This window comes from Rhipicephalus microplus, chromosome X (genome assembly GCF_043290135.1).
Source record: "Rhipicephalus microplus isolate Deutch F79 chromosome X, USDA_Rmic, whole genome shotgun sequence".
Taxonomy (NCBI): Eukaryota; Metazoa; Arthropoda; class Arachnida; order Ixodida; family Ixodidae; genus Rhipicephalus; species Rhipicephalus microplus.
The window spans coordinates 430,095,579-430,108,863 of record NC_134710.1 but is presented as its reverse complement, the minus strand read 5'-3'; the positions used below and the strand labels follow the sequence as shown (position 1 = coordinate 430,108,863).

Below are 13,285 nucleotides of genomic sequence, written 5' to 3'. Positions count from 1 at the left end.
AGAAACTGGTGCAATTGGCTCAACTTCTTTCAAAATTAACAACAAACTTGCTTTTTTTTAAAACTTCGCAGTGTTGGAATCACTCTAAAGTTGCTTGCTTTGATTAGTGAATAATGATGTCGTCATAAAGATATTAAGGTATGTCACCACCTTTGAAAACGCATTTTTTTAAAAACGCATTTTTTAATTTTTATATTCCAAGAATCCCCAATTATTCAAAAATATTTTGCCGGAAGAATTATTTCTATCTTATTTAGTTTCGAAGTTATAGCCAATTTTTGAACATGTGGTGAATGGTGGCGAAACCGAAACTAGTGTTGTGTGCTAACAGAAACTGATAAGTTAGCGAACATCAGCGGAAAATGTTGTAATTTTTCTGTTATGTATTGGTTTGATAACTATAAACTTGTTTAAAGACAACTTAGAAGTCTTTGTTCTTTCAAACGTTGCATTAAATATCCGTAAGGGGGACGCGTGAAGCTACGAGAGTCTCTGTTGTTTACTTCGCGCGTGCTTCATGCTGCTGCTGGTAATTTTGCGTAGTTTGTATTTTTTACACGTGATATCTTTAGTAGCAGTAGTACAAATATAGGCTGAACGTTTTTGTAAGCAGGTATGGCGAAGTTCAGTGTAAAAAGACGGCTGAAACGAAAGTTCATTGGCAATCGACACACTGTGAATGCTCCGACCGTCGGCCATGTGGACGGGGATGTATCGGCGAGTGCTGCGAAGCTTGTGAACTTGGACGACAACTGTGAAGTGCCGATGCCAGACCCTTTACTGCAGGGTAATAGGATTATTGACATGGAGATCCTTTCATCTGTTTTTGCAATGCTCGCCTGCCCGGAATGCAAGAACACCTCGCTGAGCCTGGAGGAGCGCTCCCAGCATGGAATATCCTTCTCATATGCTGTTGTGTGTGGTGCATGCGCATATGTACACTCATTTGAATCATCAAAGAAGACAGGAAGTTCTATTGAGAACAACCTGCGTCTGGTATACGCAATGCGTCAGCTAGGCAAGGGGCATTCCGGAGCTGTGACACTGGCGAAAGTCATGAACATGCCGCCGCCGCCTTGGCATTCTGCTTACCAAAAGATATCTGCAAAGCTTTGTAAATCTGCGGAGAATGTTGCATCTAAATCAATGATGAATGCCGCTACTGAAGTGCGTTGTGTTGTGTGAAGCATTGGAAAACCCAAAACGCCAACGAGTGCTTCAATGGTATGATTTGGCAACGGGTTCCCAAAGACGTTCACGTGAGCCTGCCCATCCTACTTTTTGGTTTATACGATGCTGTGTGCCACTTCAATGATGGTAACAGAAGTGTACTGGCTATTTTAAAAGAAGCAGGCATCGAACCTGGCCACTACACTATCGTTGCATGCTACACTAGGGACCAGCACCGTGTAAGGAAGGCCCAGCGTCAGTCGACTGGCGAAGCAAAACAACACCGGAAGAAAAGACGGGCAGCAACAAAAGCTAAAAAAGAGCTCATAGCATCTAAGCAGGGCCCTACCTATGTGCCTGGTGGATTTTAACTGTGTAAGGCGCCATCACACTCTTGTACAAGCATTGAAAAACTTTAAACTCGTTTTGCTCAAAACTTGATTTTTTGCACTTTTTTGTTACGCCAGCAGTTGTAAATTCATGACCAATTAATCTTTTTTAATGAAACTTTGTATGTTCGTTCCTTTATTACTGAACTGTGCAACGAACTAGGATCAATAAAAACGATTGGTAAGTTTTTATGTAAAAATGCTTTAGTTGAAGCATTGCAGGAAAAAAACACCATTTTTTTTTTGTTTTCCTCGGTATTTTTACTGTAACTTGATTCGCAATAATCAAATGATAAAGATCCTAGTTCATTGCAGAGTACCATGAGTTGGCTACCTTTGTGTCAAAAACTTTATAATTCCGGCGCTCCGTTCTCAAGTTATGACTGTTCGCGTAAAGGCCAAGTTTGGGCAATGTTTTGTCAATAACAAATCCAATTCTGATTTTTTTCACCCTTTTCTGCATATGAGCATCATTTAAAAAGATCATTTATAAGCCCATTTTAAAATAATATCGTAAAGGTCAAAATTTTAAAAAATTTACAAAAAGGTGGTGACATACCTTAAGGTATTGAGAAGCATATTCAGGAGAACCGCAGGGATTTGTATTAGGGGCTCTCTTATTTCTGATATATGTAAATACATTGCTTCATTTAATGAATAGCCTGAAAAGGGCTTCGTTAAAAGTTCATATATTCGTGAATCAACTGCCCCAAAACCATTTTAGAGTTCGGGAAGTACGGTTGGAGTTGTAGTGAATTCTCGTACGCTTAAATTCATAGATAGATCTATATGTAGATAGATAGATAGATAGATAGATAGATAGATAGATAGATAGATAGATAGATAGATAGATAGATAGATAGATAGATAGATAGATAGATAGATAGATAGATAGATAGTGTGTGTGTGTGTGTGTGTGTGTGTGCGTGCGTGTGCGTGTGTGTGTGTGTGTGCGTGCGTGCGTGCAACAGGGTCGTCTGCACATGTAGTGTACAAAAGAGAAATTCGGCATATTGTACGTACCTTGGGAATCGATGTAATGCGAAGTATGCGGAGGGAAGTTTACTGTGTTGTAATTTTTTTGTTGAACGAGATGCTACGAATGACATTAAAGATATGTACAAATGTTGTGCGCACAGACATATATTGAAACGTCTCATGTTTGCTATTGCGTAACGATGCCAACAGCAACATGGGAATTACAACACCAAAAGTAGTAAGCTGATAAATAGCGCTTGTTCTAGCTAAGATGGTGGCTCTAGGCGTTTCAAGATAAATGAGCTTCAGTGGATGGCGCTTCACTATGATTGTCGTTAACCCATTGTGATGGTTGTATGATATGAGTCCGTATGTACCGTTTAAAAGATTGGAGCACTGCAAGAATTGACATTTCAATAACATGATGGTCTACTTCAAAATAAGTTCCGGGACGTGGCGTGGCTCTGTGGTAGAGTGCTACGCAGAATGCTGGTGTTTAATTCCTGCTGCGACCACGATATTTATTCTATGCTTCGAATGGGTCAATGCTGCCAAGGCCAGCACCGTCTGTCCATCTATGCATCTGTTAGTCTGTCCGTTTGTCGTGCGTCTGTCCATCTGTCCATCCATCTGCTCGCCCGTTCATCTGTCCATCCCTCTTTCCATCCATTCGTCCGTCCATGCATATCTGCATATTTCGACCTCACTGTACATCGGGGCGTCCATCTATTCATCTTTGTCCATCCATTATAAGAGTCGGTGACTTCAACGTTACCATTATAAACCTTAGCACTTTTAGCATTTCCCACTCATTGTCATTCACTTCGTGAAGATGCATTTATTTTTCCGTACGCTTGGGACTTTCGCTTCTAGGGTGGTTTATTTCTAAACGCTCTTGAATGAAAATTACCAGTGCCTTTTCACACTGTTCTTCAGTTGATATAAACTGTTAGTCACCTTCTGTACATTGCGCTCAATCAACTACATCTTTATCATCACCCTTAGCCGTACTACACCCCCTGCAGGGCAAAGGCCTTTTTCATGATCCGCCAATCAACCCAGTCTTGTGCTTTTTGCTTTCTGCTGCCACGTTATACCTGCGAACGTCTTACTCACATTGGCCCACTCAATTTTGCTCCCCTTTGTGGGTTCGCCTTCTCTGGGAATTCAGTCAGTTACCCTTAATGACCAGCGCTTATCCTGTCTACGTGCCCGGCCTCTGTCCATTTATTCTCTTGATTTCAACTGATATCCCAAACCCCGGTTCGTTCTCTCAACCACTCTGCTCTTGTCTTGTCTTGTCTTGTCAGCTTACACTCATCAATTTTCTTTCAATCACTCGCTGCATCATCCTCAACTTAAGCTGAATCTTGTTTCTAAGCCTCCAGGTTTCTGCTTCCTAGGTAATAACCGGCAAGATGCAGCTGTTATATACCTTCCTCATGAGGGTTAAGGACAGATTACTGTTCACTGTTTGAGAATTCTCGCTGAATGTGATACAACCCATCCTTATTCTTCTAGTTATTTCACTCTTAAGATTCGGCTCCACGGTTACTACCTTTCTTAGTAGACATAATTCTTTACGACTTCCAGCGCCTCTCCGCCTATCGCAAAGTGCTGTTTTCTCCCGAGACTGTTGAACATTACTGTAGTTTTGCGCATATTGATTTTCAGACCAACTCTTGTGCTTTCCGTGTCCACTTCAGTAATCATGAGCTGTAAGGCGTCTCCTGGGTGACTCATAAAGGCAATGTCATCAGCGAACCACAGGTTACCAATATACTCTCCATTAACTCTCATCCCTAACTCTTCCCAATCTAGGGCCCTGAAAACATCCTGTAAACACGTGGTGAATAGATTTCGAGAAATCGTGTATCCCTGCCTTACACCTATCGTCATTGAGATTCTGTCGCTTTCTTTATGGATAACCATGATAACTGTGGATACGCTGTATATTTCTTCCAGTATGCTTATGTAGGGTTCGTCGATGCCCTGATTTTGTAGTGCCTTCATTAGTGCTGAAGTCTCGACTAAGTCAAACGCATAGTCCTTAGCTATGAAGGCTGTGTATAAAGGGTGCTTATCAGCGCAAACAATAGGGCAGGAGGGGACAGGAGAAGAGACGAGACAGAGCGCTGAACTTATGTATAAAGGTTAGTTGCATTCCATGCATTTATCTATTACCTGAATGATAGTATGAATGTGGCCTATTATGGCGCAGCCAGTATGAAATCCTGCTTGCTATTTCGGTATATTGAACTGTATTGAACTTTATTCTATTAGTTTTAGTTTTATAAATATATTGTAGAGAACGGACAGTAAGCTGATCAGCCTGTAATTTTTCAAGTCCTTGACGTCTCCTTTCTAATGAATCATTGTGATGCTGGTGTTCGTCTATAAGGTGGCCAGGTTTTTTAACTCAATTTCTCCGCCATATTTCAGCAGGTCCTTTGTTACCTTATCCTCACCAGCTGCTTTGCCTTCTAGGGCTTTCCTTACTTCCTTTGTCATTACTGGTCGTATGTAGAATTCCTCTGCGCTACTATTGCTTCTTACGATATCATCCAGATTGTCTCGCATTCTGTACTGCTCTCTGTAGAACTCCTCCTCCACCTCAACTATCCTACACATATTAGTTAAGACATTGCCCTCCTTTTCTTTTATGCAATCACACAATTTTCGCCAAAAGCCTTTTCAGCTTTTAGGCTTCTGCTGCTTTTTACTGCCTGCTCAATTCTCTGCATGCTCCGTACTTTCAATGTCGGCTCCCTTACGCCAATTGATTAGCTTCGAAAGCTTCACTAGCTCTGTTATATGGGTTGCATTTAAGGCTTTCATGGTTATTCGTCTCTTATTGAGATTTTTCATTTTCTGAGATAGTTTGCCTGCTTCACTATAGTTGAACTTAAACCCAACGTGACGGCTGTTTTGTAGGAGTACATATGTTAGCTTTATAAAACTGGATAGCCAGTGCTGCATCCCCAATTGATGCTTCACGAACATTACAGTCTGTTTGAAAAGTAGTTCTGTGACCTGGCGCGGCTCTGTCGTAAAATACTTGATTGTTACACAGAATGCTGGCAAACAAGTTTTACTGTGGTCTCTCTTGAAATCCTCATCACAAGGTGTTACGAATTTTGGACGTGTGTAGTTAATCAGTTTCTTTCCTTCAAATGACCAGTAAGCGCAACTTGTAAAATTCTCAAAGTGTTTTTGTTTATAAATACAAGTTCTAAACTTCCTGTATTGGCCGTTTTGGCTAAGCCATATTTAACAACGAAAGCATGTAATGATTCAGATAATAATCAAGTAACTACTTCGCGCCATCGATGAAATTTACCATTTTACTAAAAATGAAACAACCATCCCATTTGCGCAAATATTCTAGGTTGACGAGAACTACGTTATCGCGGTGTTCCTGAAATGAAGTTTCTCAGATTGTATTTGTGTGCTAAATACGATTTCGTTTTAAAAAATCATAGCATATCCACGGATTGAATGACGATGAGTGGGGCGAAGCGTCCGTCAGCCCATGTGTGCTTCCTTCCGTCCGTTTGTTCTTGCTTCTGTCAGTCTGTGCGACCATCCGCGTATCCATCCGTGCGTCAGTCTGTCTGTGCATGCGTCCGTGAGTCCATCCATCTGTCTGTCCATCCGTGCGTCCATTCGTCCGTACGTTCGCACGCCCGTCCATCTGTCCGTCCGTCTTCTGGTCTGTCCGTTCGTCCGTGCGTTCATCTAGAATAAACTCCAAGTACCGCCATCTCACGTTTCGCATCCCCTGTGGCACATACCCGCTTCACGCGTCTGTCCGTCCGTATGCTAGTCTGCCTGTCCGTCCGTCCATGCGTCCATCTGTGCGTCCATCTAGTGAAAACTCCAAGTACCGCCTTCTCCCATCTCGCATCCCCTGTGGCGCATACCCTCTCTAGAGCGGGTATGTGCCGTCGGTGGCTACGTACAACATCGGAGGATGTACAGAACCACACCTCAAAGAGCTTCGCCCCTAATATCTTTTCACCATTACAATATAAATAGCTTTCGAGTACAAGTAACTCAACAAACACATCCTACTTCATAATTACTTTACGACATTCTTAAACCAAGAAGCTTTATTATCCGTATGTGAGCGATTGAAGCTTTTTTATTGTGAAGCGCCGTTCATGCATAGTTTATCAAAGATGTCGTGAAAGTGTATTTTAGGGGCAAAGCTCCTTGAAGCGGCACCCGTTCGTTCCTCGTAGTAGTCGCAGTCGTAGTGTGTAACCAGTCTTACGTTTTGACCTGCAAGGTGGTGCCGGTGGGAGATTTCTCCTGTGCATTGTTGAACAATAAAAAATCGCAGCGTGCGCGTTAACTGAAAGCCGAATTCTCCTGTCTTTCATTCCCCATTAGCAGCAATGTACATTGAGCAGTATCTGACAAGAAAGGGTTGCTACGTTAAACTCGCTGGGCGTAACCTCCTTGGTTTTAGAAATGTTTAGCGAGCATTGAGCCGCAGTGCCATGAATACAGTGAAGTATACCATGAACTCGAGGTGGTTAAAGGTGAGAAGTAGATACTAAGCGCAAGCCGTAAGAACGTAAAAGCCAAATTCTCCTGTCTCTCATTCCCCATTAGCAGCCATTGGTATGTACATTGAGCACTATATGACAAGAAATGGTTGTTACGTTATACTCGCTTGGCGTAACCTCCTTGGCTTTAGAAAGGTTTAGCGAGCGTTGAGCCGCAGTGCCATGAATACAGTGAAGTAGTATATATCATGAACTCGAGGTGGTTAAAGGTGAGAAGTAGATACTAAGCGCAAGCAGTAAGAACGTGAAAGCCGAATTCTCCTGTCTCCCGTTCCCCATTAGCAGCCATTGGCATGTACATTGAGCACTATCCGACAAGAAATAGTTGCTACGTTATACTCGCTTGGCGTAACCTCCTAGGTTTTAGAGAGGTTTAGCGAGCGTTGGGGCGATGTGCCATGAATACAGTGAACTAGTATATACCATGAACTCGGGGGGGGGGGGGGGGGGGGTTAAAGGTGGGAAATAGACACGAAACGCGAGCAGTAGGAAAGTGTGCGTGTGCTACCTCTCGTTCAGTCCTTAGAATGTCCACTGGATGGCGGTGTTTCTATATGGGGAATATATGATGAAAAGATACGAGATGGTGGTAGTTGAAGTGTTGAATAGATGGGCGAACGGACACACAGACAGATGCATGGACGGACGCACGGATGGCTGCACATACGGATGGAATCATGGACGGATGCTGGGGCGGATGCATGGACGAACGCAGGGACGGACGCACGGATGGACGTGCGGACGTACGAACAGACGCACGCACGTATGGGCGGATGGACGCACGGACGGTCACACAGACGGACGCATATATGATTAAAAGATGCGAGATAGTCGTACTTCAAATGTTGACTGGATGGACGAACGGACACACAGACAGTTGAATGGACAGACGCACGGATGGCTGCACGGACGGATGGACGCACGATCGGACGCAGGGGCGGATGCATGGATGAACGCAGGGACGGACGCAAGGATGGACGTGCGGACGCACGAACAGACGCATGCACGGACGGGCGGATGGATGCACGGATGGTCACACAGACGGACGCATGGACGGACGGAAGCAAGAACAAATGGACGGGCGGATGCTTCGCCCCACTCTTCATCATTCACTCCGCGGATATGCTGCCTTTTTATTAAAGCTTGGGGAGGGGGATCAGCTCACGAAACAGGAGGAAAGAATCATGACACGTTTTTATTGACGGTCGGTGTTGATTTTAATTCTCCTCAGGTGTGGTACTATTTTCTGGACAGATGTTTGTCTTGAGGGAACCAGAAAAACGTGTAATAAATCAGTATTGTTATTGCTGCTTGTTTTATTTACAACTAAATTTTAACCACTTCAGCACCAGGGTGTAGTAAATAACGTGTTCATCTTTCACTGCAGCCTCTTCGATCTGTAATCGGGAAGGCGCTCGCCTGTAGCGCATCCACTCTCGTGAGGTTTCAGTTATAGACGTCGTGTGTAAGCCAGGCTCGAGTTATCTTTGAATACTTTTGCATTTATCAAACCACTATCGCTAGTAAATTTTATTTTTGGTGTTTTTTTCCACAGTTGTAATTTCTTGCAGTGTTTCCGCAGCAATGTATTGGTTTTTGTTATTTGTAATGGTAAAAAAAACTAAATGTTCGCCGGGAACCAGAAAGGTGGAAGGTTCTTGGTGGAAGTACCAGGAACACCAAATGAAGGGGAAAACACCAAGACAAGAGAAAAGAGGCAGCGAGAGGAATGATGCTGGCAACCTTCCTGTCCCTGTTTCTTTTTTCTTGTCTTGGTTTCTTCGCTTCATTTGTTGCTGCTGGTATCACCGCCAAGATCTTGTCCTTCCATCCACCCTAATGAACTGCAGAAATGACTAAACTGAAAAAACACTGAAATTAATTATTTTTTTGGCACGTAAAGATTACTTTTCGGTCCCAAAGCCATGAAGCAGTGTCGCAAGTGTCGCAATATGTATTTGCACGTGTTAGATTGTTTAATTAATACGTAACTATGTTGTAGAGAAAAGTTGAGTTATAATAGGTCAACGCAGGACGCATCAAGGTCATTGATGACAATGCAGAGAACAGAAATAGAACTGATAGATGCTGAACACAATGGGGTCACGTAAAACACGTGGTCGAGCAGTCACGAACTTCACACGTGGCTAAAGCTGGATACAGTTCCTCCATTGTGCGAGACAATGATCGGAACAGGCTAGCAGTCGTAAGAGGCGGACGAGCCCGCATCGCTGACCTCATTTTCCCCCCTCCTGGTTTCTTTCTGCTGCGACTTGTTCTAATAACATCGGCGTATGCAAGCAGCCGAAGCAGCTGGCGTCTGTGGTATAGTGATTAGCATAGCTGCCTTCCACGCACCTCACCCGGGTTCAATTCCTGGCCGACGCATTATTTCTTTATGATTAAAGGTCTCTTCAACTACTTTTAAAATACATTTCTTTGTATCAGTGTGGCAGCCCACCACATGTGTCTCGTAGGCTGAGTTTATTGACAGGTGCTTCTACTTCAACTGGCGTCAGTCGTGTAGTGAGATATTCCACTTCCGGCCGCCTTAGATAACAGACGCGAAATGTTGTGCTCTTCGAATGAGCTGGTTTAAGCTGCAGATCCAGGTCGTGGCTTCAGGTTCAATCATATGATGACGGTACATAATTATCAATCTATTTTTCCCAAGTTACCTTAGGTTACTTGAAGACTCTGGGAAATCTGGCAGCGAGAAATAGACAAAACCTTTCTGCAACACAAGTTGGACGTAATAATGACGAAGAGGCTGCACCCACCTCTGAAACGAAGGAAACTGCCGAGGGTGACACGGACACCAACAAGACGACAAGCACAGCCACGAGCTCGTTGAATAACAGAGAGGGTGCCCACCAGAAGAGCACCGACATGGAATGCGACCAGAAGGTGGTCGGTAAGAAACCGCGTGAAATAACCAAGGAAGGCCGCACCCCAGACGAAGTCTGTGCAGAAGAGGCACCCCCGAAAACGCAGATTTTAAGGTGGCCTTCAATGAAACTCAAACACAAGGTGCCGATAGATCGGAGGATGGCACCACCCGCAGACCTGCCTGAAGGGGTGGTGTTGACTGCAGACTTCGCGACAGAGCGATACTAGAGTATTGCGATAGTATTTCAGAGATACTCCTGAGTATCTGTATTGCTATCGAGATACTTTTCAAATATGTATTTGTTTCTGAGTAGTGAAATACTTGTATGATGTAGCGCCTATATCACGATACTATCTAGGACACTGGTATCTCGTTACTTTTTTTTTGATGAAATGAGCTGAGACGTGTTAACTATGGAAAACAAATTTCTGCTGTCACCTTAGCAGTCCATGGCGAGATATGAACCCACCATTTCTGCTGAGGGCGAAACTGACTCCTACCTTCTTGAAAGCTACCTAGTCGCTCTGCTACCAACATCCCATTGTGCACCTTCCGGCAGAACTGCAATGTGTTTGAGTGATCGCCGCCTTGAGCTTGCCAACAATGTTATACTGACATTTTGAATTCCAGCAGTGATAGTTTAATTGTGAGAAGCATTGTATACTGCACAATGGGTGCCTACCAAGAGTGTCGTTTTAAAAATGTGTTGCCTCATGCCAGTTGAACGACCAGCCCTTTTTTTTTCTCTCTCGTTTGCCCCCCCCCTCTTTTTTGGGGGGGTGCCCATTTGAAAACCGGAGCTTATCGCGGAAGCCACAAACCCCCCCCCCCCCCCCAAATATTTTGGTGTGTGGTGCCGTGTGGCATCAACGATGCTTCTTTTTGCAAAGCATTTCTGTAAGACACTACCGTGGCCAAACGGCGATTAGAAGGAGATCTTTTTGCGTTTTCTTTCACATTCCTTGTTTTGTTCGTTCTTTTTTTCTCTTTTCTATGCTTGTAGAAAACACTAAAACTTCAACTGAAAGTAAGAGCTGGTCTTCATTGTTTATGTGTTCCCCTCCTGCTTCGCGCTATGCCACTTTAGCAAAGCTGCAAACCAACTAGCCTTAACCGCCAGTCTACTAAGCAGGGGTGTTATGGAAGATGCCCCGAGCTTCTCGGGCAGACGAGTTCGCTCAGAGCACGCTCGCGGTGGTCATGACATGAAGACAGTGTGGAGCGTGGGATAGCAGCGTGGATAAAGATGGCTACAGAAACGCGTGTGGTGTTGGAAACGCATGTGGGACTTCTACGGCAGTTATCAAAGAAACACCGCGTTCGATCACGTCAGCGCCTCCACTCAGTCAACATTTTAACAGTGCAGCGAAGTCAGCGTGATTGTCGCGCTATCATTTTGCCAACTCAACTCGCGCCTCCCACAGTCGTGTTCGTGGGCCTATATCCTCTTTCGAACAGGTCTTTCGTTGCACCAGCAGCATGGAAATTTCCCCTTTCGAAGGCACTAAGGGTGCATACACAGCACTCTCGTGGTCCTCGTTTCACTTCTATCAAATATTGCATCAAATATTGCAGGTAAATATAAGGATAGGTGGTACCCAGGGGCCCTCGCATCATGGCGGCAACGCGGCTGTGATTATATATGTCGTGAGCGTGGTGAAATTGAATGCTAGACATTGCGGCCGCCTGGTGATATCACTTCTACTTCTGCGTGCATCTGTACATAGTCTGCGCGATAAACCTGATAGATAAATCATGCCGCTTGGCGTGAGCACTGCTCCTCGGCAAGAGCAAACGTGGTGGGCGTACCCGATCTTTCCCGCGGGCGTCTGTCAATCAAACTGATTGACGCGTGAACTCGGATACAAACTCGTTGATTCTGAGCCGAGTTAACCTCGTGATTGTGATGGTGCTGGTGTGACTGTCAAGCGTTTGATGTAGCGAACGCTACGCGGCAGCTTCTTTGCATATAAAATAATTTGGTGAGCTTACACTCCTTGTGCAAGGCTGCAGCAATAGAGGAGCTTGTGATAACCTAGATACTTGCAGCTTTTAAAGTAGGTCATCTACTAATATGCTTGGTCGGCTTCAAAGTGAAGACCAGATCAACTCTGTCTTAATTTTATTGTAATAATTGGCTGAGGCTTAACGACCATTACACTGAGTTGTCTTGCCTTTGTTGTATAAGGCTTCAATTAAAAAGCAATTATCTCATGCGCGACTAGCAAATTCAAGATCAGTATGAGACTAATAAACGTAATACTTATTAGCAGGATACTAATTGTCATCATATTAGTGAGGGCTAATTAGCATTGCTCTACTTAGGGTACTAACGTCACGTTAATTAGCATATTTTAGTTAGCTCATCCACTAGTATGCTCTAGTTAGCGCGGTTCTAGCTTTACATGGCTTCATCAGCACTGTATTCATAAGGTGTGACTTAATTACCTCGGCCTTACCATGACTTGGTGTAGTTAGCTTGGTCATAGCATGTTCTCGTCTAACTAGCGATGTGTACCATTCAGCCAAAAAAGTCACAGCATATCCACGGAGTGAATGATGATGAGCGGGGCGAAGCTTCGGAGGGTTTTATTGGTAAAGCGTGAATCATCCGTCCGTCCATTCATCCGTCTGTCCACACCTGCCGAGTCAGTCATCAAACTAGGCGGGCATGTACCACGAGCTAGGAAGGACAGACCCACGGCTTTAGGGGCTTCCACCTATAGCTATATAGCCGGCCGCACGTGCTCAGGAGCTAGCGGGCTATGACGACAAAGACGACGCGCACCAGGCGAGCAGCGCACTAGAATTTACTGGACCATGATTATTAACTCGTGGCCTCGGAATTAAATGCGGTCGCCATGTTGCAAGACGCTTGGATGGTGCTTATTTCAGAGGACACCGTGTTGATTATTCTAAAACAGACATAGTGCAGGTATGAAAAGCTTCAAAAGAAATCTCAACAGTCTGTGCCTCTGAAAATATCACCACGAAACGTTTCCGACACTTGTATTGCATGGGTGCACTTCTGCACTCGGTAAAACGATAAACAAATGAAAGAAGAGGCCTCTGGTTCGAAAACACCGCCCAACTTAGTCTACAGTCCTTGACGCGATGAATGGTTCCATCGAAACCAATGAAACGCAGCGCGCTGAGGGGTAGATATGACTTTTTTGTGCCGTTGGCTCGTTCATCAGGAGGTGTCACCAGAGTTCGGGAAGATCCCGAGTTTCGCGAATTCGGGTGAAACTCGGCCGATACTGCATAGAGCCCTAGAAGGTGGT

At 44.4% G+C, this 13,285-nt stretch overlaps 1 protein-coding gene across 1 annotated transcript in view; it reads left to right on the top strand.

The window, feature by feature from the left end:
• Positions 1-503: 503 nt before the first annotated feature.
• The window catches only part of LOC142776558 (uncharacterized), a 313,558-nt gene continuing 300,776 nt past the window's right edge, over positions 504-13,285 (top strand). Inside the window, exon 1 of the mRNA XM_075880432.1 lies at positions 504-1,259. Within this exon, the coding sequence (XP_075736547.1) occupies positions 1,154-1,259 (106 nt within the window). The 5' untranslated portion in view covers positions 504-1,153. The remainder of the gene's footprint in view (positions 1,260-13,285) is intronic.